At 42.0% G+C, this 25629-nt stretch overlaps 1 protein-coding gene across 1 annotated transcript in view; it reads left to right on the top strand.

Moving 5' to 3' along the window:
- LOC100766665 (putative DMBT1-like protein) overlaps positions 1-25629 on the top strand; it is a 124742-nt gene that overhangs the window by 79841 nt on the left and 19272 nt on the right. Inside the window, exons 35-48 of the mRNA XM_035441609.1 lie at positions 2116-2430; positions 3371-3415; positions 3959-4273; positions 5943-6005; positions 9475-9519; positions 10235-10298; positions 11706-11749; positions 11852-11890; positions 18126-18164; positions 19789-19827; positions 20455-20487; positions 20595-20633; positions 20796-20831; positions 22820-22864. Of these exons, the coding sequence (XP_035297500.1) occupies positions 2116-2430; positions 3371-3415; positions 3959-4273; positions 5943-6005; positions 9475-9519; positions 10235-10298; positions 11706-11749; positions 11852-11890; positions 18126-18164; positions 19789-19827; positions 20455-20487; positions 20595-20633; positions 20796-20831; positions 22820-22864 (1161 nt within the window). The remainder of the gene's footprint in view (positions 1-2115; positions 2431-3370; positions 3416-3958; positions 4274-5942; positions 6006-9474; positions 9520-10234; positions 10299-11705; positions 11750-11851; positions 11891-18125; positions 18165-19788; positions 19828-20454; positions 20488-20594; positions 20634-20795; positions 20832-22819; positions 22865-25629) is intronic.

The raw sequence follows: 25629 nt of genomic DNA, 5'->3' as shown, positions 1-25629 counted from the left end.
TTTTTTGTTTTTTTTTTGATGATTCCCTGAGATTTATACTGCTGTCCCCTAGTCCCTGGGGACCTGCCATGAACCCAGAGGAAAGGCATTTTGGATGTTAACTTATTAGTGTGCCATCTCTTCTGCACATGAATACCACATTTCATCAGGAAACTATGATACCAGCTTTTGACCCAAGACGTTCATGCAACAGAGGCCTTGTGGTCAAGGAGGGCGGGTGGTCCTAGAGGCAGATGAACCTGGAGGCAGGGGATCCTTCTCAATCTGCAGCCTACACTCAGGACCTGGGATGAAGCTGATGCCCTGGTAGTGAGGCCCTGCTATGAGGCCACAGCTTCACAATCCCAACATGAACTTAATGTCTCTTTCTTATGTAGACTAACAGCACACACATGCATGAGCCATTGTCATATTTTAAGTGGAAACAATCTGATCAGCTACCCAGCAGGGTTGCTTAAAGGCAAACTGACCTATATGATTTAGGTGACACTTAAGGATATGAACTTGTCTCTTATTTGCTTAGGATGTATTTATGGTGACTTTCCCTCCCATTCTTACCTGAACAGCCACTTCAGCTCCTGAGGAATATCCACATGGTTTCCGGCCAATAGGTACTTCGCTACTCTTACAGTCTGGGACTCTTTGTTCTGAGGCTGTTTGGGACTAACAGAAATGAAACACATAAGCCTGGGAAGACAGCTCAATAGGTAGAGTGCTAGCCATGCAAGCACAAGGATCTGGCTCAGTCCCCAGAACCAAGGTATGGTAGCACATGCTTGTAATCCCAGTTTGGGACATGTGGAGACAGACAGCTCTCCGGGGATTGCTGGCCAGCCACTCAAGCCAAATCTGCCAGTTCCATATAAAAATAAGAGACTTTATCTTTTCAAAAGCACAATGTAGAAAGCATCCTGGAGAATAAACCTGGGGTGACACCTAATACAGGTGCTTGCAAGCACACACAGACAGATGGACACACACACACACACACACACAGAGAGAGAGAGAGAGAGAGAGAGAGAGAGAGAGAGAGAGAGAGAGACAGAGAGACAGAGAGACAGAGAGACAGAGACAGAGAGACAGAGACAGAGAGACAGAGACAGAGAGACAGAGACAGAGAGACAGACAGAGAGACAGACAGAGAGACAGACAGAGAGGGGGGAATGGGGGGAGAAAGGGAGAGAGGGAGAGAGAACATTATTTCCATGGCCTACATGGCAAAGAAGCTCATTAAAGGTTGTCATGTAGCTTCTCCTATTATAAGTTTTTTTCCAAGGATAGAACCAATTTACCCACCCATCTCAATTGCAGAATTTGATGTTCAGAGGCCAGGCTCCACATTGTGTTCTAGTCAGTTCTTGAAAAGAGTCCACCCCAGTTCTGAGGGTTCAGACTCTGAGAATCAATTACATCAGTTTCAGTTCAGAGGGGCTTTTCCTTGGTTGAGTCCCCACCTTGCCTCAGGATGCTGCATCTCTGATAGACATACTTTATGTTTTCTAGATTCAAGTATTGAACAACTCATTTTATTTTGTAAATTGCATCCCATCTGAGGGAACCAGGTTAGAAATACAGTCTGAACTCTCTGCCTGCAAATACATTGTTTTCAATTTTGGGAAAAGCAACTTTATGAAAAAATGATCCTAAAAAAATGAGCCCTGAACCTGGTGGCAAAGACCTGGAAACCCCAGCTGCTAGAGAGACTAAGGCAAGAGGATTGCATTGTCCAAGTCTGCCTGGGAGTGAGGTCTAGCCAGTCTAGGAAAACTAGTGAGACTCTTATCTCAAAAGAAAAGGTAAAATGAGGACTAAGGAAACAACTCCATGGAAGCATGGCGTTTTGAGATACATCTTCCTCAATGCTTGCCTGTGGCCTCCATTCTCACAGGGTGACAATCCAGCATAGATAGAAACACATTAAATTTCCAGGACAGAAAGTGGTTATATATGTTCCTTTGTGTGTGTAGGTCTCCCACGTCAGCACAGCCCTTCATAGACAGGTGCTTGTTACCCCAGCCCAGAAGCCACAGCCCAGGCTAAGATTCTCTATCTTGATGCACTGTTCCCTCTGAGCACTGAAGGACCCTCAGCTGACTTGGCCCTTGGCTCCTGCAGATCTGCAGCTGGTGAGACTGGTCAACGGGAGAAGCCAGTGTGAGGGCCGCGTAGAAGTCTTTTTCAACGGGACCTGGGGGTCTGTGTGTGATGATCTTTGGGGCATTCAGGCGGCCCAAGTGGTGTGTCAACAACTGGGCTGTGGGGTGGCCCTGGCAGCCCCCAGGAGCAGCCTGTTTGGCGATGGCTCTGGCCCCATCTTCCTAGACGACGTGATGTGTTTGGGCACAGAGACCAACCTAGGGTACTGCCGCCACCTCGGCCTGTCTATGCACAACTGTGATCACCATGAGGATGCTGGAGCCATCTGTTCAGGTATCCGAACTCTGCAGGACCTTCATTTTCCTACCAAGAAACAAACCAGGTAGAACCACACAGAAGGACACAGGGTCCCTGCAGGGGTGAACTTGTCCTGGCCTTCCCACCAAGAGTCCCATGCCTCTCAAGTCCCCTTGGCACTCCAACAGCCAATAACATTTGTCACCCTAGTGTCAGGAAATGAGGGTCCATTGTCTATTGTCACAGCCTGTTCTTCGGGCCTTATACACAGAAGTCCTCTAAGCAATAATATACCTGGAAGCCAGAGTGATGCCCTGCTGTAGGGCAGTTTTAAACTCCTGGAAATGATTCTTCTATGTGCATCAACCTTGTAAGTCCTCATGATGAGATTTCAAGCAGCTTGACTGTACAGATACTTTCCTCATGGCTGATGGCTGGTGTTGGGACTCTGGCCACAGGGGACAAGTTTAGGTAACCACTAAAAAAAACCTGACCAAAAACTCTATAACCTTGTTTTCTTATTAATTGTCCTACTGCCAGGCCTCAATACTGCCCAGCACAACTCATTCTCTACCCCCTAGAGGGCCAGGCAGAGGTGAGGGGGAGGTGATACGGAGATCCGGGTGAGGAGAGGCTGTCTGCTCCACTCTATCAGTTTGCTGGTTGTCTCGTTTTGTTCTGATCTGAGGAGTTAGTTTCACAGCACCAGGGGATAAAAACTCGTTTGTGGCCTCAAGCCCCTTAAGTGCCACCTGCCTGTAAGGTCGAAAGATGCTTTCAGTGAGTATTAGTAAGTCAGGTAAGGGGAAGATGGCTCAGGGACATTGGCTGCACGGACTGGCTCTTTAACTTATGACCAGACCACATGTGTGCCCCATTGCATGGACATGACAAGGATTCTTGCGCACTCGGCTTGTGGTATTTTATCAGATAAAACTCCCCCACTAATGTGAGTGCTTCTGGTTGTCTCTTTCAGCTGTTAGCGTTGCCTCGGCTTTGGCAGAAGTGGCTCCCACAGTTGGTAATCCTCTCATTGCTTCTCTCACTACTCCCTGTTTATTAGATCTCTCTAGGGACTCCCCTCCAAGTTATAGCCTGTACTATCAATGGCTACTGAGAGCTCAGCTTTCCTGCGATTGCAAAAGAGAAAGCAGAACGGGAGAGGAGGCTATTCATTCATGTGGATGTTACTGCATGTCTTCCCTCTGCTTCTTAGATGATCTTAACTTGGAAATTACACCAAGAGACAAGAAAAGAAAAAAAAATGAAACTTGAGTTTGACATATTTAACACCAATGTCTATAGATTTGGTGGTTTGGATCCAAGGAGATGATTATCATTGTAATACCCGTAACATACTTTCAGTCCGTAGATAAGAAATCAGAATTAGCCAGGGAAATCAAGTCATTGCACTTAGAATCATTAATTCAGCGTAGTCCTGTGGGTGGGGCCTAGAGGCCAGAGTTCCTATGGTTCTGAAATTTAGAGGGATTGTATTCAGAACTAAAGAAAAGCCCACTGTGATGCCCATGACACTCAGGACTAATCTCTGAGTCTTCCCCAGGTCATCTCATGATCAGATTGGTGGATGGAAAGAACCGGTGTGAAGGGAGAGTGGAAGTCCACCACAATGGCACATGGGGCACCGTTTGTGATGACCTTTGGGGAATTGAGGATGCCCATGTGGTATGCCGGCAGCTGGACTGTGGGGAGGGTGTCAATGCCCTTGGGAATAGCCACTTTGGAGAAGGCGTGGGAAGCATCTTCCTGGATAATGTGCAGTGCCAGGGCAGTGAGACCTCGCTAGGCCAGTGCCAGCACCAAGCTTTCTCTGTCCACAACTGTGGCCATCACGAAGACGCCAGTGTCATCTGCTCAGGTACCTGCTGCTGGCTTTGTCAGTGATTCTTGGTGAGAATCCTGGAAATTAACACGGGGACATTTGGTCCTTGTTGGGGTCTGCTAATCATGCCCAAGGCCCTGTCTCAATTTCTAAGGTTTTCTGGGAAAGCAGGAGTTCCCACCCCATCACTCCTGGCCTCCCTCGGCATTCCCTGCTTGATTCAACACCCATGAGCTCCCCTGAGAGCTCACAGACTGCACTGTCTTTTAGGACTCTCCAGGTGCTCCATCCACTGAAACCACTACAGTAATGGCATTATCCTTATGTTGTGTGCTTTGAGCTCTGGGGCTTGAGAATTCTACAAACACAATCCAGTTTCTCTTGCTTAGTTTAAACTGTTTCCTTTTGGCCTCTCATTTGGGATGGTTTCTTGCTGCTTTCTTTCTGTGTTTAATCCAGCAAGGTTTATGCATTATGTTTTCTTTTGCTCCACACCAACAGCAAGTAAAATAGAGAAGAAAATAAGATGAAATGAAAATAACCATGGCCAATCATCTCTTAAATGGGGCAGAGACTAGGATAAGAGAATTTAAGTCATTCATCTGCTTATTTAATACATTTCTTTTTAGATTTTATTTATCCTTTGACAATTTCAGTCAATGTATCTTGATCATATGCATCGCCAATGTCCTCTTCCTACTTTCCCTGCTGTATACCTAGATCCCACCCACATGTCCCCCCCTCCTTTTATGTCCTTTCCTTTTTGCTTTCTTTTTTTCTATAATCCACTGAGTTCAATCAATGCTGCCGAGTGGTATATTGATTGATCTTGTGGTTTTATCTTATGCAGATAATCACTACTGCAGTGAATCATAAGGGCAACAGCCATATCATGTCCAGAAGGCATGGCACACCCTCCATCCTCCAGCTCTTACATTCTTTCTCTCCCTCTTCCTCGGTGTTCCCTGAGCCTGGAGTGGGTTGGTATAGATGTCCAATTTAGAGTTGAGCATGTAATAATGACTTATTCTCAGCACCTGGACCAGTTAAGAGTCTCTGTGTTGACTGCTTGTTTAATATGTATTCCTTAGCACTCTCTGTGACCCAGGTAGAGCTCTCTCTATGCCAAGGATCTGGTTACTGAACAAAAGAACATTTCGTTCCTGTGTCCCAGAAGGAGAGCTGCAATCACTTATGCCGTTAACTATACTACACTATGAACAAATTTGAATGAAGATTGAATCTAGGGTGATAATATGCTTTATTGTTGTAAGGACATTTTTCTTCCAATGTTCAGACAACTCAGCGTTATGTTTCAATCCTAGTTTGGTGTAAATGAGAAATCAGCATTATCAGTCTAAGGGTTGAATGAAAAAGAGACTTAGTTATTTGTCACTAGGAAATATACATCCTCTTCATTGCACCAAAAAAGTGGTCTTTCTTCTCTACCCCAGAGGGACAAACTGTCTCCCAGCCAATGAACATCTATAACTTCTTGCCTTCACACATCCCTATTTTTATTTCAGTCTTAGCAAAAAAAAAAAAAAAAAAACACAAAGATGAAAATAAAACAATAACAACAAACTGGTCTTGATTTAGTTCCACATTCCAGACGTTGTTTGTATGGGATTTTAATAGATCTCATGTATCAGCTTTTTAAATAATAAAATGATCTCCTAAGTTTCTGTTTGCTTTGCCGTTTCAGCATCAGCCACAGAAATGACAACTTCGCCTGGTAATATTTCTTTCTTTACTGTTTTCTCTAAGTATGTAGATTGCCTTACCCGATTAAGGTTCCAGTTTGTATATCAAATGAAATGACCTGCTGTGGCTGGGATGTGCTTGCTTGGCAAGGTGCTTGCCTGACATGTACAAAGTCCTGAATTTGATCTCAGCAGTGTGTGGGGCTTGGAATCACACACCTGTAAGCCCAGCACATGGGAGGTAGAGGCAGGAGGATCAGAAGATGGCTACAACTGAATTTAAGGACAATCTGAGCTATATGAGGCCCTGTCTCTTAAACAGTTATATATGAAGAGGGAAACTGTACCCTAAATCTGTATCAAAGAAACATAAGCTGCTTCTTCATTTATTGACTGAGGGAGTAAACTGAACTAGAGTGCTTTCCTCAATTGCAATACAGTATTGTATACTTTGTTCCCTTTCTCATGTGCGTGTGTGTGTGTGAACATGCATGTGCATAGGTGAATATATATGTATATGCATATGCACATGGAGTTTGGCATCAGGTATCCTCCTCAATCCCTCTCCTCTTTATTTTTTGAGGCAAGGTCTCTCACTGAACCAAGTTGGCTGGCCAGTGAGCTCCAGAAATCTACCTGCTTCAGTCTCCCCAGAACCAGCTATTAGATTCATGCTGGGATCCAAAACCAGGTCCTCATGCTTACGTGACAAGCTTACATGGCTTACACTTTACCACCTGAGCCATCTCCCCAGCCTCTGTTCCCTCTCTTTTTGAGACATCTGGTGTCTGAGCTAGAGCTCCCACAGTGTGGCTTTACTCACATTCTCATCAAGGTTGATACATAGGCTCTTCAACCAGTTTGAAATCTTTAATAATCTTCATTAGACTTCAGACATCTCAGACAGAACTCTAATCTACATTTTCATAAAATACTTCAGAGACACATGCTTTGAGTACATCTCATAGGACCAGACACTAATTTAGTGACATGGAAATGAGAAGGAAGGAATGACATGGCTACATGTGTTGGAGAAATTTTTGAATTCATTCTACTAATATATTAAGTATTCTCAGAAGCCATATAGTGACAAAGCCTTTAAATTTTTGGTTGAAACCAATTTTATTCATATTTATTTGACTGAAAAGGAAACCTCTTGAGTAGCCATGCTGTATCCTGGGAGCAGTGCCTTAGAAGCCGGGTTATGCTCTGGCTCCAGCATTAGCCATTGGGTGATGGTCTGCAGGACCCCTTACTGCTCAGAGTTGCTGCCCCTTCATCTGTAAAACATGAGGATAAAGAGTCACCTTAGAGCTACGTCCTGGGACTTAGTGGTCTATGTGATGGGAGCTCCTCATGGACGTATTGCTTATGTCTGCTGTCTATGGGCTTTCGAATGTAAGCCCCTCTTGCCTTATACCCTGTTGTAAATTTCCATCTATACAACACTCTGGAGCTCACTCTAGAGCTCATGTTGATGAGTATACACTTAAATAGGTTGGAGAAATTCTGCCCACATTCCCTCTGAACTGTAAACAGTTAGGGAAATGGTCTGCCATCCATATTTCCAAAATTGCAAAGCTGTCTTCTAGGCTTGGTAAAAATTAACTTTGAAAGGAAATCACACAATGAAACCAGTTCTTTCTTTTATGTTGGATCTGTGAAATGTGCTGAGGTGTTCCAGGCCAGGACAAATTTGGTATGATGCCATTGCGGCTCAGCACTTTACAAGGGCTGAAAGAACTTCAGAGACCACAGAGACCAGAAACTCCAAGTGGGAAACACATGAGCCCACTGATACACTTAAGAATTGAAATTCAGGTTACCTGGCTTTGCCTATGAGTGCTGAAATCATCATTTTCCTCCTTTTCAAGTCTGTGTGTGGTTCTCATTGTATATCTCCATTGTACACGATACTGTGTTACATAAAGACACTTCCACACACACACCTACATTATACATAAACAATCCCCTCTCACACTGTCCACCCTCCCTTTTCTTAGTCCCCCCCTTTTTTACTCTTGTCAGTCCCTTTGATCCCCTAGACAGTTTTGCTTCTACTTTCATGTCTTAAAAAACACACATGACTTTATGCATTTATATAAAAACCCACAAACCACAAATGAAGGAAAACATGATATTGTCTGTCTTCTTGAGACTGGTGTCTTTCCACTTGCATCCATTTTCCTGGAAATGGTGCTACTTCAGTTTTCATTAGCCCCACTTTTTAAAAACAGAGGCTTTTATATAAAATCCTCATATCCAGCTGTTTTCTCCCCCCATGCTAGGGGTCAAACACAGAGGCCTCATACAAGTTATTTACCCCCAAGATACACCCCCAGACCAAGACTTCTAGCTTGGATCAGAGGGAAAAAAGTTCAAAATGCCCAATGGTAATGTGAATTTCATTGGGACAGCAATTGGCTGAGGCTAAGCAGTGAGGATTTTCCTGCATGTGAGCTGAGGCTTTCCCATTTGCTCCTGACCCTACCATGTGTGTCCAAGTCTGTAGTCATCTCCATTTCCATGTCTCTCAGAGTTTAATGTGCACACAACTTGCTGGGGATTCTGCTAAATTCAGAATTGCATCCAAGAGTCTGCATTTCTTTTTATTTATTTTATGTGCATGAATGTTTTGCATGCATGAATGTATGTGCACCATGTTGTAGATGAAGTTTCTGTTTCACCTGATCCCACAGCCATTTAGCCCCAAATAAACACACAGAGACTACATTAATTATAAACTGTTCATCTGATGCCTCAGGCTTCTTATTGACTAGCTCTCTCTTAATTATTAACCCATTTTTATTAATCTAAGTATTTTTACCTCATCTTATCTTACCAGAGAATGTTACTCTTTCAGCAGCCACATGGCTTCTCCCTGGTGGCTTCTCTCTGCCTTCCTCTCCCCAGAATTCTTGTCTGGTAGCCCCACCTATACTTCCTACCTGGCTACTGGCCAATCAGTGTTAGTGTTTTATTCATCAACCAATAAGAGAAACATATATACAGAAGGACATCCCCCATCACCATGTGTGTGCCTGGTGTTGGCAAAAGTCACAAGAGAACCTCAGATTTCCCAGACATGGAGTTACAGATGTTTGTAAGCTACCATGTAGGTGCTTGGACCAAACCTAGGTCATCTTTAAGATCAGTATGTGCTCTTAACAATTGAACCACCTCTTCAGTTCCCTGGATCTGTATTTCTAAAAGCAGGACACAGATAGTGCTGATCCACAGGATAGACCTTCCCAAGCAGGAGCTGAAGTTTGGAGATTCGGGACTCGTCCAGGGTCACATACTCTGTTACATGGACACTAGGAGCCAGGTCCCTTGGCTGCAGCTCAATGTACTACCTTGTTACTGTTCATTTTCTTTAACTTTATGAAACAGAGACTATGGGAAATCCAATAGGAACAAAGTAGAACCAAATATATTAAGACACATTTGGGTATGGGGTCATTTACTTTTACAAATAAACTTGATTAACAAGGATGGTGCTTAACTACAATTTTCTCACCCTGCTTGTTTCAACAGTTCCTACTTCAAGTTCAGCTGCAACTTTGGTCCTTGCAACTGGTAAGCTTTCTACTCATTTTCCCACTCACTCACTATCAGGGATGATATGATGTTGAAATTCTACCAAGCTAGTACAGCTTTACTACTGGTTCTCCAAGAGTCACTTGGCTGAATTAATATCTCAAGAAGTACACAAGAGTCCTAGGGGGCCTCTCTGGAGCTAAGTCAAGATCAAGTTCATGTCCAAGTCAAGTGTTTGCATACATATATGTGAGTGAGCCTCTCTCACAGCTTGCCAATATGTTGTTTGCTTTTTGCATACCCTTAGCATTGAGCTCTCTGACCATCCTACTGACTATACATTAAGAAAAAACAGGTTGGAGGTGTGGAGGGCTAGCCCCATATTGGCAATGGCATGGATGCTAATAGATGCTACAATAGTCATATGGAGCAAAAATGCCCACTTGCCCCAATGTCCTTTAAGTACAATGCCTCTGTACCATATGCCAATACAGAGATATTCTTCCTAATGAGTCTGGATCATGCAAGCAGCAGGTTTCATCTCAGGAAAGATTTAATTTAAACTATCACAGGGTGTATGCTTTGAATCTGGATGTTTTAATTCTTACTCAGAAAGACATGAAATAACTACCCCTCACATCAGTTTTCCCAACAACAAAGGCAGGTTGCAGTAAAGGTGGGATGGAGTGTAATCAGAAAATGAATGAAAACTTCTGATCAGTTGAGTAACATTCCCACTTGTGTTCTGTATCAGGTATCACTACCACTTCGGTAGAAGTAACTCCGTCACCTGATAATGGCCTTTGCCCACTACACTGAAGCAGGGTGTTTGCCATGGCAGGGGTTAAAATGAGCACACAGCTTGAGAGTGGTTATCATTGCTTTTGAGCCGACTGCCTCATCAAACCAGGCCCAGCACTGGGAATAAGATGAAGGGAGGGTTAGTAGAGAGAGGGTAGGTCCTTGGCCTTGTTATAGCTTCTGACAACACACACACAACACACACAGAGAGACACACATAGCACACACACACACACACACACACACACACACTGTATACACAACATACACATAGACATACACATACCATACACACACACCACACACACACACACATACCACACTTACACACCACATGCCACCACACCACACCACATCACACCAAATCACACCACACACACACACCCCACACCATACACTATATACACCACACCACACCATACCACACACACCACACTACACACACACACACACACACACACACACACACACACACACACACACCTGCTTCATAGCACTATCACTGCAATTTTCCAACTCCTTATGAAATGTTTGGTCTTGTCTGTCTTTCCATGAGACAGGCCTCTTTCTGAGGACTCGAATCATAATACAATTTTGTTGACGTCCTCTCCAGCACTAGCCTAGTGCTGGCACAGAGGAGCAGGCACTCAAGATAAGTTAATTAGATAATTGAAAGCCAGATTTCAATGTTCCACTTTTTGATATTTAATAGGATTTGACCATTTACCTTTTCTTATTTACAGACTCTTTGGCAACTACTCCATTTATAACCACTCCAACTGGTAATTTGAATGTTCTTTTTGGTTCTAGTTGCTTAGATAAACTATTTACATCACTGAGCATCCTTGACATTCATCCAGTGTCAGTGGGGCATCCAGGGACCATTGTGCTGTTTAACCTAATGAGATGGGTTGCTCATTTGTTGTGTAGTATTTAGAAAGAGAGACTGTTCAATGAGCATACTGACGATAACATAAAGATCAATGAAAGGGTATTCATTTCATATGGCTATTCATGCAAGCATATGCTATTCATGTGTATGCAAATGTCTAAGTGTATGTTCATGTGTACAGCACATGTGTGCATGTGTATGCACACACATGTTCACATGTGTATAGGGCACAGAACAGTCTCAGATGTCTTCCTCAGAAATGCCAACCACTTCCTTACAAACAGGGTCTCTTGGTCTGGAGTTCACTAATTAGTCTACCCTGGCTGGCCAGGGAACCCCAGAGATCCTTCTATCTTTGCCTCCCTAGTAGTACTGGACTTGTAAGTGAATACCGGCATGGCTGGCATTTTCTGAGGGTTCTAGGAATCAAATTCTGGTTCATATGCTTACAAGGCAACTGCTTTGCCTACTGAGTCATTTTCCCGGTCCAAACATTCAGGTTACAATCTTCTACTCACTGGGTTGCTTTATATACAGACATGTCTTTAACCTCAACAGAAGAGGAGACCTCCTCTAGTAATGTTTTCTGACTGTCATGTTTTTTTTTTTTCCCGTAAAACTTTTCCCTCTTTCTATTAAGCAAATAAACCAAGCGTGCCTCTTCTTCTTTGTGTGCAGACAGGTCTTCAACCTCAACAAAATCAAGCCCTCCAAATGGTAAAATCTCCCATTGTGTTGTTTCTTATTTGTCATGTTCTATTTAGAAGATGACCCTACTTAATGAACATATTAGCCGCAAAGTGAGACCAATGAAAACACAGAGTCAGTGCTGCCCTGCTTGTTTTTTATTTTAATTTTTATTATTTTTAATTACTCATATTTACATATCCCATCCCCCACACACACCATTCTCTTGCCCTCCCATCCTCCCATGTTCCCCACCCAACCCACCCCAACCCCCCCACTCCTCTCCAGGCATAGTGAGGCCCTCTACCAAGGACCTTCAAAGTCTGTCATATTGTTTGGGGGAGGGTCTAGACCCTCCTTGCTGTATCTGGACTGCAACAGTATCCCTCCATAGGGAATGGGCTCCCAAAGTCCATTTGTGCTCTAGGGATAAAGACTGGCTCTGCTGTCAGAGGTCCCATAGACTATCTTGGGCTCCTAGCTGGTACCCACATTCAGAGGGTTTGGTTTGGTCCAATGCTGTTTCCCCAGCTTTATGACTAGGGTCTCCATTCTATCAGTAGGTCAGGTCCACTGTTTCTGCAGATCTCTCCATCCACATCTTAGCTCCTTTGCTCAACCCTCCTCCCTCTCCACAACTGAATTCCAGTAGTATGGTTCAGTGCTTAGCTATGGGTGTCTGTTTCTGCTTCGAACAGCAACTGGATGAAGACTTTCCTTCCTCTCCCTGCCCCCGAATTTGGTCAGGGGTTCCTATCCCCATCCCCTTCTTCTCTTGGGGTTCTCATTGTTTCCTAGCTCCTCTGGCAGTGTGGAATGTAGGCTAGTGATCCTTTGTTCTATGTCTAAAAATCAAAAATGAGTGAGTATATATCATGTTTATCTTTTTGTGATTGAGTTACCTCACTGACGATGGTTTCTTCTAGTTCCATCCATTTGCCTTCGAATTTCAAGATTCCATTGTTTTTTTTTCCCCCCCGATGAGTAGTACACCATTCTGTAAATGTACCACATTTTCTCTATCGATTCTTCAGTTGAGGGACATCTAGATTGTTTCCAGGTTCTGGCTATTACAAATAATGCTGCTATGAACATAGTTGAACATATGTCCTTATTGTATGAGTGTGCATTCTTAGGTATATACCCAAGAGAGGGATTGTTGGATCTTGAGGTAGACTGATTCCCATTTTCTTGAAAAACTGCCATACTAATTTCCAAAGTGGTTGAACAAGTTTGCATTCCCACCAGCAATGGAGGAGAGTTCCTCTTTCTCCAAATCCTCTCCAGCATAGATTGTCATTAGTGTTAATGATTTTAGCCATTCTGACAGGAGTAAGATGGTATCTCAGAGTGGTTTTGAGTTGCATTTCCCTGATGGCTAAGGATGTTGAGCACTTTCTCAAGTGTCTTTCAGCCATTTTGGATTCCTCTGTTGAGAATTCTCTATTTAGTTCTGCACTCCATCTTTTAATTTTGTTGTTTGGTGTTTTGGTGGCTAGCTTCTTGAGTTCGTTGTATATTTTGGTGATCAGCCCTCTGTCAGATGTAGGGTTGGTGAATATCTTTTCCCATTCTATGGGCTGGCATTTTGTCTTGCTGACTGTGTCCTTTGCTTTACAGAAGCTTCTCAGTTTCAGGAGGTCCCATTTATTAATTGTTGATCTCAATGTTTGAGCTACTGGTGTTATGTTCAGAAAGCGGTTTCCTATACCAATTTGTTCAAGGGTGCCACCTACTTTCTCTTCTAGGAGGTTCAGTGTGGCTGAATTTATGTTGAGGTCTTTGATCCATTTGGATTTAAGTTTAGTGCATGGCGATACATATGGATCAATCTGGAATCTTCTAAATATCCGAATCCAGTTATGCCAGCACCATTTGTTGAAGATGCTTTCTTTTTTTCCATTGTATAAATTTAGCTTCTTTGTCAAAAATCAGGTGTTCATAGGTGTATGGGTTAATTAATATTAGGGTTTTTCAATTCGACTCCATTGGTCAACCTGTCTATTTTTGTGCCAATACCAAGCTGTTTTCAAGACTATGGCTCTATAATAGACCTTGAAGTCAGGGATTGTAATGCCTCCGGAAGTTTCTCTATTATACAGGGTTGTTTTGGCTATCCTGGTTTTTTTGTTTTTCCATATGAAGTTAAGTGCTGTTCTTTCAAGGTCTGTGAAGAATCGTCTTGGGATGTTGATGGGAATTGCATTGAATCTGTAGATTGCTTTTGGCAAGATTGCCATTTTTACTATGTTTATCCTACCTATCCAAGAGCATGGGAGATCTTTCCATTTTCTGGTATACTCTTTAATTTCTTTCTTTAAAGACTCAAAGTTCTTACTATACAGGTCGTTCTCATTTTTGGCTAGTGTTACCCCAAGATACTTTATTTTGTTAGTTGCTATTATAAATGGTGATGTTGCTCTGCTTTCCTTCTCAGCACATTTATCTTCTGTATATAGTAGGGCTACTGATTTTTTTGAGTTAATCTTGTATCCTGCCACTTTGCTGAAGGTATTTATCAGCTGTAGGAGTTCCCTGGTAGAGTTTTTCAAGTCACTTATGTAAACTATCATATCATCTGCAAATAGTGAAGTTTGACTTCTTCCTTTCCAATTTGATTGATTCCTTAATCTCCTTTTGTTGTCTTATTGCTCTGCTAGGACTTCAAGTACAATATTGAAGAGACATGGAGAGAGTGGACAGCCTTGTCTTGTTCCTGATTAGAGGAATAGCCTTGAGTTTCTCTCCATTTAGTTTGATGTTGGCTGTTAGTTTGCTATATATTGCTTTTATCATGTTTAGGTATGTTCCTGTTATTCCTGATCTCTTCAAGACCTTTATCATGAAGGGATGTTGGATTTTGTCAAAGGCTTTTTCACATCTATCAAGATAATCATGTGGTTTTTCTTTTTCAGTTTGTTTATATGGTGGATTACATTGATGGATTTTCATATGTTGAACCATCCCTGCTTTTCTGGGATAAAGCCAACTTGATCATGGTGGATGATTTCTCTGATGTGTTTTTGAATTCTATTTGCCAGTATTTTGTTGAATATTTTTGTGTTGATGTTCATGAGAGATATTGGTCTGTAATTCATTTTCATTTTGTCTTTGTGTGGCTTGGGTACCAAGGTAATTGTAGCCTCATAAAAAGAGCTTGGCAATGTCCCTTCTGCTGCTGTTGTGTAGAACAATTTGAAGAGTACTGGTATTAGCTCTCCTTTGAATTTATGATAGAATTCTGCAGTGAATCCATCTGGGCCTGAGCTTTTTTGGTTGGTAGATTTTTGATGACTGCTTCTATTTCTTTAGGGGTTATAGGTCTGTTTAACTTGCTTATCTGTTCTTGATTTAATTTTGGTAAGTGATATCTATCCAGGAAATTGTCCATTTCATTCTGATTTTCAAATTTTGTGGAGTACAGGTTTTCAAAATATGACCTGATGATTCTCTGGATTTCTTCAGTGTCCATTATTATGTCTCCCTTTTCATTTCTGATTTTGTTAATTAGCATGCTCTCTCTCTCTGCCTTTTGGTTAGTTTGAATAAAGGTTTGTCTATCTTGTTGACTTTCTCGAAGAACCAACTCTTTGTTTCACTGAGTCTTTGTAGTGTTTTGCTAGTTTCTACTTTATTGATTTCAGCCCTCAGTTTGATTATTTCCTGGCATCTACTCCTCCAGGGAGTGTTTGCTTCCTTTTGTTCTAGATCTTTCAGTTGCACTGTTAATTCTCTAGAGTGACTATTCTCCAGTTTCTTCATGTGGGCATTTAGTGCTATGAACTTTCCTCTTAGCACTGCTTTCAAAGTGTCCCATAGGTTTGGGTATGTTGTATCTTCATTCTCATTAAATTCTAGGAAGTCTTTATTTTCTTTTTTTATTTCTTCCTTGACCCAGGAATGGTTCAATTGTGCATTATTTAATTTCCATGAGTTTGTAGGGTTTCTGCAATTTGTGTTGTTGTTGAATTCTAACTTTAAAGCATGGTGGTCTGATAAGATACAGGGGGTTACTCCATTTTTTTTTGTTTTTTGTATCTGTGTAGGTTTGCTATGTTGCCAAGTATGTGGTCAATTTTAGAGAAGGTTCCATGTGGCGCTGAGAAGAAGGTATATTCTTTTATGTTTGGGTGGAATGTTCTATAGATATCTATTAAACCTAATTTGGTAATAACATCTGTTAGTTCTTTTGTTTCTTTGTTAAGCTTCTGTCTAGTGGTCCTATCTAGTGGTGAGAGTGGGGTGTTGAAGTCTCCTGCGATAAGTGTGTGAGATTTTATTGTGATTTGAGCTTTAGTAATGTTTCTTTTACAAATGTGGGTGTCTTTGTATTTGGGGCAGATGTTCAGGATTGAGACTTCATCTTGATGGACTTTTCCTGTGATAAGTATGAAATGCCCTTCTTCATCTCCTTTGATTGATTTTAGTTTGAAGTCTAATTTGTTAGATATTAGGATTGCTACACCAGCTTGTTTCTTGGGTCCATTTAATTGGAAAATCTTTTCCCAACCCTTTATTCTGAGGTACTGACTGTCTTTAAAGTTGAGATGTGTTTCTTGTATGCAGCAGAAGGATGGATTCTGTTAGCCTGTATCTTTTTATAGGCAAGTTAAGACCATTGACATTGAGGGATATTAATGTCTATTGATTGTTGATTCTTGTTTGTTTTGGATTTGTTGGTGGTGGTGTTATTGTGTGTGGATTTCCCCACTTTTTTGGGGTGTTTGGTAAAGTGAGATTATCTATTGCCTATGGTTTTTTTGAGCATAGTTATCTTCATTACATTGGAGTTTTCCTTCCATTAATTTCTGTAGGGCTGGATTTGTGGATATGTATTGCTTAAATCTGGTTTTGTCATGGAATATCTTGTTTTCTCCATCTATAGTGATTGAAAGCTTTGCTGGATACAGTAGTCTGGGCTGACATCCATGTTCCCTTAGAGTTTGTAGAACGTCTATCCATGATTTTCTGGCTTTTAAAGTTGCCATTGAGAAGTTGGCTGTAATTCGGATAGGTCTGCCTTTGTATGTTACTTGACCTTTTTCTTTTGCTGCTCTTAAATTTTTTCTTTATTCTGTAAATTTGGTGTTCTGATTATTATGTGGTGAGGGGACTTTCTTTTGGTGTTTTGTAAGCTTCTTGTACTTTCATAGGCATATCCTTCTTTAGGTTGGGGGAGTTTTCTTCAATGATTTTGTTGAATAAGTTTTCTGTACCTTTGAGCTGAATTTTTTTGCCTTCTTCTATACCTATTATTCTTAGGTTTGGTCTTTTCACGGTGTCCCATATTTCCTGAATATTTTGTGTTAGGGATTTGTTGGACTTGAGATTTTCTTTGGTCCACGACTGTATATCCTCTAGTGAGTCTTCAACAACTGAGATTCTCTCTTCCATCTCTTGAATTATATTGGTTATACTCACATCTTTAGTTCCTGATCGTTTATCCAGCCTTTCTATTTCCAGCATTCTGTGTTTTCTTTATTGTGTCTATTTCAGCTTTTGTGCCTTGAACTGTTTTGAGTGCTTCCTTCACTTATTTGGATGTTTTTCATGGCTTTCTTTCGATTCTTTAAGAGATTTGTTTACTTCTTGAATTTTTTGGTTTGTCTTTTCCTCCATTTCATGTAATTTTTTGCTTGTTTTTTCTTCTATTTCTTTAAGGGATTTTCTTGTTTCCTCTTTGATGGTCTCTATCATCTTCATAAGATAATTTTTAAGGTCTGTCTCTTCTTCATCCTTTACGTCCGGCTTTACAGTTCTTACTGGTGTGGAGTCCCTAGATTCTGGTGGTGTCATATTGATCTTTTTGTTGTTGAGTGTGTTCTTACTCTGTTGTCTTCCCATCCCTTCTTCCAGTGGGTGCAGGTGGAGTCTCTCCCTCTCTCAGGTGGCAGGTGGAGGGCTCAGGCTCAGGCTCAGGCTCAGGCTCAGGCTCAGGCTCAGGCTCAGGCTCAGGCTCAGGCTCAGGCTCAGGCTCAGCTCAGGCTCAGGCTCAGGCTCAGGTTCAGGTGGCAGCCGGAGGGCAGAGGGCTGTGGGTGGACAAGAGTGGGTGTGTGTCCAGACTCAGGGTGGGCATTCCGGTCTGGGCAGATCCACTCACTCTTGTCGAGTGGCGGGGGGGGGGGGGGGCGGTTCAGGCAGAAGCGAGCAGGGGTTGATGGGGGAGGTCAGGGAGCAGAGCAGCGCCCAGACTCACCTAAGACTTGGGCACCAGCCAGCGCCCTGCTTGTTTTAAAGCACCCTGTTCTCTGGGTTTTTAAACAGATGCATCTCCAGTCTCAGCAGAAGAGGAGACATCCTCTGGTAACATTTTCAGCTTATACTTCTGAAGTTAAATATACTCAGTGCTTTTAATCTTTCTGTTTGGAGGGTGGCTCTAAGTACATTTCTTCTTATGCTTGTTCATTGACACTACTTCAGTGTCAGTAGAAGTAATCTCTCCAACTGGTAAAGTCCCCCACAAAGTTGCTTAACTAAAGAGATGGGTTTTTTTGTTTTGTTTTTGTTTTTGTTTGGTTTTTTGAGACAGGGTTTCTCTGTGGCTTTGGAGGCTGTCCTGGAACTAGCTCTTGTAGACCAGGCTGGTCTCGAACTCACAGAGATCCGCCTGCCTCTGCCTCCCGAGTGCTGGGATTAAAGGCGTGCACCACCAATGCCCGGCTGAGATGTGTTTATTTTTAAAGGTGTTTATTAGCATGTTTAAATTATATATAATAATGGGCTTCATCTTGACCTTTGAGATATATGTGCATACTGTATTTTCACCATATTTACCCACTGTACCCCCACATTCCAGTGGTCCCCCTCTACTTCCACGTGGTTTTGTGTGAACTAGTAAATATGAATTGGGCTGCTTACAGACGCATAGAGAAGGGATTATTTGCAGGAACAGTGGCCAGACCATTGAAGAAAATGTCTCTCCCTCCCCTAGCCATCAGTTACTGCCTGTAACTTAGAGAGGGAAAGGGCCACTTAAGTATGCACTCCCCATGGCAGAATAATAGTGGGCACAGTCTTGTGCATGTCTTGGGGCAGATAATTACTGAAGTTGTGAGTGAGCCATAGGCACATCATGCCCAGAAGACGGCATGCCAAATCACTGTGAGCCTTTCTCTGGCACTTACATTCTGTTTGGGTTTTGAAGTTTCTCATTTTTTTCTCATATGCAATATGAGTTGTTATAACTAACCACAGACCTAAAATGAAACTCAAGATCACCAACTCTTCTTCAACAATGTTCCCTGATCTTGGAGGGGGATGACATAGTCCCACTTAGGGCTGAGCATTTAAGTCAGATGTTATCAGCACTTTGAGCAGTTATTAGTCTCTGTAGTCACCACTACCCACTGCAAAAAAGAAGCTTCTCTGACAAAAACAGAAACCATCACCAATTTATGGGCATAAACATAATAATTTAGATGTCAATTTGACAGCCATATCAATTCCATTTAGCAAAACAACAGCAGTAGCCTTCCCACTAGACCTATCTTGTTCTATTCTATGGGTTTTTGACCAGGTTTACAGTACTAGATTCCTAGGGAGTAGCCTCAAATCGAATCAGAAAAGTTAGTTACACCCACAAGAGTCATGTCACTCTTACCCCAAGGGGAGCATGTCTCCTAGCAAATCAACAGTGTAACATGCAGAATTCACAGTGGAATAAGACTATTGATGACAGTGCTTCTCCAACAGTCTGAACAATACCAACCATCCCTGTGAAAGTTGGCTGGGAAGAAGAAAGCTTACAGCTCAGTTACACCTCGATTTCTGTATACCCAGCAAGCAAAGTGTGGGGTGTCTTGATGGGTTCCTTATTTGTCAAGTCATATTTAGAAATTAATCCACTTAATGATCATATTAGCTACAAGACAAGGGTCAATGAAGAGACTCATTTCAAAGCACCCTGTCTCTGGGTTTCTTTATATAGATGCATCTTCATCCTCAGAAGAAGTGGAATCATCCCCAGGTAATGTTTTTGACTGTCACATTTCTTTAATACAACCAGAGATTTTTTTCCCTTCTTTTTGGCAACTGACCCTAGATATGGTTCATCTACTTTTCATTCATATATATGTTCTCAAGTTCAGCAAAAGTGACTTCTTCAACTTGTAAAGTCTCCTATGATGCTATTTAACTAGTGAGATAGTATTCCTTCTTATCATGTATTTAGAAAATCAGCCTACTTACAATCACACTGACTACAAAGTAAAGATCAATGAAAGCCACTCGTGTTTCTTCTGAGTATATGTATGTGTGTTCACACGTGAAGGCGCATCTGTACCCATAGGTGCTCTTGTGTAGGGAAACTAGAGAAGGACCTTATGTGTCATTCTTAGGAATGCCATCCACTTCTTTAAGACAGGATCTTTCACTAGCCTGGAGCTCACTAATTAGACTGAATGACTGGCCAGTAAGCCATATGGGTCCCCATGTCTCTGCCTCCCCAGTGCTGAGATTACAAACTCATGCCAGCACTCCCAGCACTTTTACGTAACTCCTGGGAATTAAGCTCAGGTTGTCCAGCTGAGCCATCCTTCCAGCCCAAGGCATTAATTTTAAAGCCTCCCATTTTTTTTTCTGGGTTTATACATAGATGTATCTTCATCAGCAGGAGTGACCTCCTCTGGTAATGTTTTCTACCTGTCATTTTTCTTAATTTAAATAAAATTATAGCTTTTCTTCCTCCGAATCTGTAAATGATCCGGCTGTGCCTTTTCTTCTCTTTGTCTATAGACACTTCTTCAACCTCAGCAGAAACAAGTTCTTCAAATGGTAAACACATGGTGCTGCTTAACTATTTTCTTATTTGTCGTGTTGTACTTAGACACTGAACCTACTTAATGGTCAAGCTGACCACTAAGTAAAGATAGTGAAAACACCCCAAGTATTGTTGTACTCGTGTTAGAGCATCTTCTTCTCTGGATTTATACACAGATGCATCTTCAGCCTCAGCAGAAGACACTTCCTCTGGTAAGGTTTTTGACTGTCAATTTTCTTATTAAACAGTCAGAGATTTTCCTCTTTCTATTTGGCAAAGGAATCCGGGTATGTCTCCTCCTCTCTGTCTACAGCATTTTCTTCAAACTCAGCATTGTGATGGTTCACTAATTAGAGAGTTGTCTTTCTGTCATGTTGCCATGTTGTGTTTACAAAATAAGCCTACTAGTGATCACTTTGACCACAAAGCAATGACCAAAGGATACGTGTGTCCACGTGTGCACACGTGCGCGCGCATGCACACGCCTCATGCACTCAGGTGTTGCTCAGATGCTCTTGCACCAGAGTGCACACATATGTGGAGGCTGGAGGACAATGTTGGGTATCACTTTCAGTAGCACCATCCATCTCCTCCTGGACAGTGTCTCTCATTGGCTAGGAGCTCACTAATTGGGGTAGGGTAACTGGCCGCAGGCACTGGGTTCTTCTTGCCTCTGTCTCCTCAGTGTTGGGATTACAAGTACACATTACTCCAGGCAGTTTTACGTGGGTTCTGAGAACTGATCTCAGAGTCACAAGTTTCCAACGCACGTACTTTATCTACTGAGCCATCAAGACACTAAAATTGCAACTCCCTATTTTCTGGCTTCATATACAGATTCATCTTCAGTCTCTGCAGAAGACATCTCTTCTGGTAATGTTTTCTGCCCGTCATGCTTTTACATTAAACAAATGACAGCCTTTACTCTTCCTATTTGATAAATTACCTAAATATTTGTTTCTCTTTGTCTGTAGATACTTCTTCAGCCTCAGAAGAATCCAGCTCTCCAACTGGTAATGTTTCCCCCAACATTCTGTTTAACTAGATGAAGTGAATTTCTTATCAGTTGTGTTATAATTAGAACAGGAGCCCATTTAATAATCACACTGACCACAAAATAAAGCCCAGTGACAAGAAACACATCTTTCTCATGCTTGTGGATGATGTTTGTATGGAGACTATGAGCATTGTTCTACATGTGTGTGTGTGAGGCTGGAAGAGGACCTCAGATGTCATCCTTGGGAACATTTGTTCACCTCCTTTGAGGCAGGGTCTCTCATTGGCCTGGAGCTCACTAATTAGTCTAGAGCCACTGAACACAGAGCTATGGGCATCCTCCTTTTTCTGTCTCCCTGTGCTGGGAAGATAGGGCACACAACCACTCACAGCATTTTATGTGGGTGCTCTAAATTGATCTCAGGTTCACATGTTTGTAAGGTAAACACTTTACTTACTGAGCCATGCTCCCAGTCCAGTATACTCATTTCAAAGCATCCTATTTTCTGGGTTTATATATAGATGCATCTTCATTGGCAGAAGATCCATCCCCTGGTAATTTTTCTGCCTGTCATATTTCTTAAATACAGTGAAAGCTTTTACTCTTTCTATTGGGCAAAGGACCTAGCCCTGGCTCTTCTTTCTTTGTCTATAGGCATTTCGTCAACCTCAGCAAAATCAAGCTCTCTGAATGGTAAAGTATCCCATTTTGCTGCTTACCTAGTGAAGAAATCCCTTGTTGGACAGTAAATTTAGTTAATGACCACATTGACTACAATGTAAAGCTAATAAAAACCAACCTGGGCATAATTTTATTCATTTCAAAGCATCCTGTTCTCTGTCTTTCTACACAGATGCATCTTCAGTCTCTGCAGATGATACCTCCTCTGGTAATGTTTTCTGCCTTTTATGTTTTTACATTATACAAATGACAGCCCTTTCTCTTTCTGTTTGGCAAATTATCCAAATATTTATTTCTTTTTGTCTTAGATATTTCTTCAGACTCAGAAGAATCAAGCTCTGCAGCTGGTAATGTTCCCAATATTGTGTTAAGATAAATGAAACAAATGTCTTATCAGTCACAGAGGAGATCTCCTCTTGTCACCTTTTCAGTCCATCACAGCTCTTAAGTGAAACACAATCATAGTTTTTCCTCTGTTTGGAAAGTGATCACACTTACATTTCTTCTTCTCTTTGCTCATAGATACGTCTTCAACTTCAGCAGAAGGGAAGAGTGGAGAGCCAACTGGTAAAGTTCTTCACGATGTTGCCTAAACAATGAAATGCTTCTTTTAATTCTTAATTACATATATTGGGTATGTACATGTATTGCCGAACACAATGTGGAGTCAGATTTGATTGATAACAGGTAGTTTATTAAGGACTAGCACTCATGCAAGTCCGATTAGCCAGGCAGCAGGGAGTGAGAGAAGGGGACATGCGTGCACACCCCTAACTCTCTAAACCTTTTCCACGTCAATCTGACGACGCCCAAGCGGGTGTGATCAGCGACACCTGTGTCCAGCCCCAAGTGGGCTTGGTCAGCATTACCTCTAAACAGGATTCCCCTACATACTTATATATGTACATATGAGTATGGGTGTTCATGGAGACCAAAAACTTAGGATCCAACTGGAGATGGAGTTACAGACAGCTGTGAGCCACCAATGTGAGTGCTGGGGAGTGAACTTGAGTCCTCTGGAAGAACAGTTAGCAATCTTTATCACAGAGCAATCTCTCCAACCCCCCTTTTAAAAATAATATTTAATTATATATAATAGCGAATTTCATATGATATTTTCATACCTGTACGTGGCATATTTAGTGATACTCAAGTATATGCAGTGCTCCATCCAGTCCTCATACTGCTCCTCACCCTGTTCCTCTTCCCAGAGGACTTCTACTACTTTGGTACCTTTTCATTTTATGGACCAAGGACTTGATTTGGGTTATTGGAGAAGCATAGTTGAGGGTTATTTCTGAAAGCATTGGCAACTCTAGCAGTGGCTGTGCCACTAAAATAAATGTCTCTCACTCCCATAGCAAGCAGTTTTTGTATAGAAACTTAAGGAGTGACAGGTCTCATGAGTCTCCCACTTTCATGGCAATGATTGTAGGTTCAACCTTGGACAAGTCATGTGCAGGTAATTATATTGGTGGAGAGTTCAAGAGCACAATCGTGCTACCCCATACTTAGAAGATAATGTTCCTCAGCGCTCCATCACTTCCTCCAGCTTTTACACTTGCTTTGCTTTATAGTTTTTTTTTAATGTGTTCTTCATAAGGAAGTATATGTCATTAGAGCTAACTATAACCTTAAATGAAACCAGGATAAGCCTGTCTCCTATTACATGCTACTCCCTGATCCTGGAGAGGAGACTGAAGTGCCCAAGTTAAGACTGAGCATTCAAGTCACTTGTTATCATTACTTGGACCAGATACGAGTCTCTAGAGTAACTACCAACCATTGCAAAAAGAAGCTTCTTTGACCAAAGCTAAAACCAGCACTCATCACAACACAATTACTTAGATGTCAGTTTGACAGCAATGTCACACCCATGTAGCAAAACAACAACCATAGCTTTGGCACTAAAGCCTATCACCTCTTGTACCATGGACTTTTGACAAGGTTTTAATACAGAACTCCTATGAAGTAACCTCACATCCAGTAAGAAAAGAGTTGGTTACATCTACAATAGTCATGCCACTCTTTTTTTTCTTTTTTAAATTTAAATTAGAAACAAGCTTGTTTTACATTTCAATCCCAGTTCCCTCTCCCTCCCCTCCTCCCCTGCTACCCACCAACCCCCTATCCCATCCTTTCTGCTCCACAGGGACAGTGAGACCTTCCATGGGGGATTTTTTTTCAAAGTATGTCATATCATTTAGAGCAGGGCCTAGACCCACCCCCATGAGCCTAGGCTGAGAGAGTATCCCTCTATGTGGATTGGGCTTCCAAGTACATTCGTGTACTAGGGATAAATACTGATCCACTATCAGAGGCCCCATAGATTAACCAGACCTCTAAACAGACATCCTCCTTCAGGGGGTCTGGATCAGTCCTATGGTGGTTTCCCAGCTATCAGTCTGGGGTCCATGAGCAATCCCTTGTTCAGGTCAGCTGTTTCTGTGGGTTTCTCCAGCCTGGTCTTGACCTCTTTGCTCATCACTCCTCCCTCTCTGCACTGGATTCCAGAGTTGGGCTCAGTGTTTAGATGTGGGTATCTGCTTCTGCTTCCATCAGCTATTGGATGAAGGCTCTAGGATGGCATATAAGGTAGTCATCAATCTCATTATTGGAGAAGGGCATTTAAGGTAGCAACTTCACTATTGCTTTGATTCTTATTTGGGGTCAGCCTTGTAGATCTCTTGACATTTCCCTAATGACAGATTTCTCTTTAAACTTATAATGACTATTTCTATTATGGTATCTCTTTTCTTGCTCTCCTCTTTTCTTCCCCTGACTCAATCTTCCTGCTCCCTCATGTCCTCCTCTCCCCTCCTCTTCTCCCCTTCTCTTTCTCCTAATTCCCTCTCCCCTCCTGCCATGCTCCCAATTAGCTCAGGAGATCTTGTCCCTTTCCCCTTCTCCAGGGGACCATGTATGTCTATCTTAGGGTCTTCCTTGTTTTCTAGCTCCTCTGGTGGTGTGTATTGTAGGCTGATAATCCTTTTCTCTAGATCTAAAATCCATATATACGTGAATACATACCATATTTGTCTTTTTGTGACTGGGTTATCTCACTCAGGATGTTTTTTTTTTTTCTAGTTCCATCCATTTGTCTGCAAATTTCAATTTCCATTATCTAAATGCACCACATTTTCTCCATCCATTCTACAATTGAGGGGCATCTAGGTTGCTTTCAAGTTCTGGCTATTACAAACAATGCTGCTATAAACATGGTTGAACAGATGTCCTTGTTGTATGAATGTGCTTCTTCTAGGTATATGCCTAAGAGCGGAACCTGTATAGTGAGAACTTTGAGTCTTTAAAGAAAGAAATTAAAGAAGTCA

The sequence above is a fragment of the Cricetulus griseus genome, chromosome 3 (assembly GCF_003668045.3).
Source record: "Cricetulus griseus strain 17A/GY chromosome 3, alternate assembly CriGri-PICRH-1.0, whole genome shotgun sequence".
NCBI classification, from domain to species: domain Eukaryota; kingdom Metazoa; phylum Chordata; class Mammalia; order Rodentia; family Cricetidae; genus Cricetulus; species Cricetulus griseus.
The sequence above is the reverse complement of the archived record's forward strand: the minus strand, read 5'-3'. Positions and strand labels throughout refer to the sequence as shown.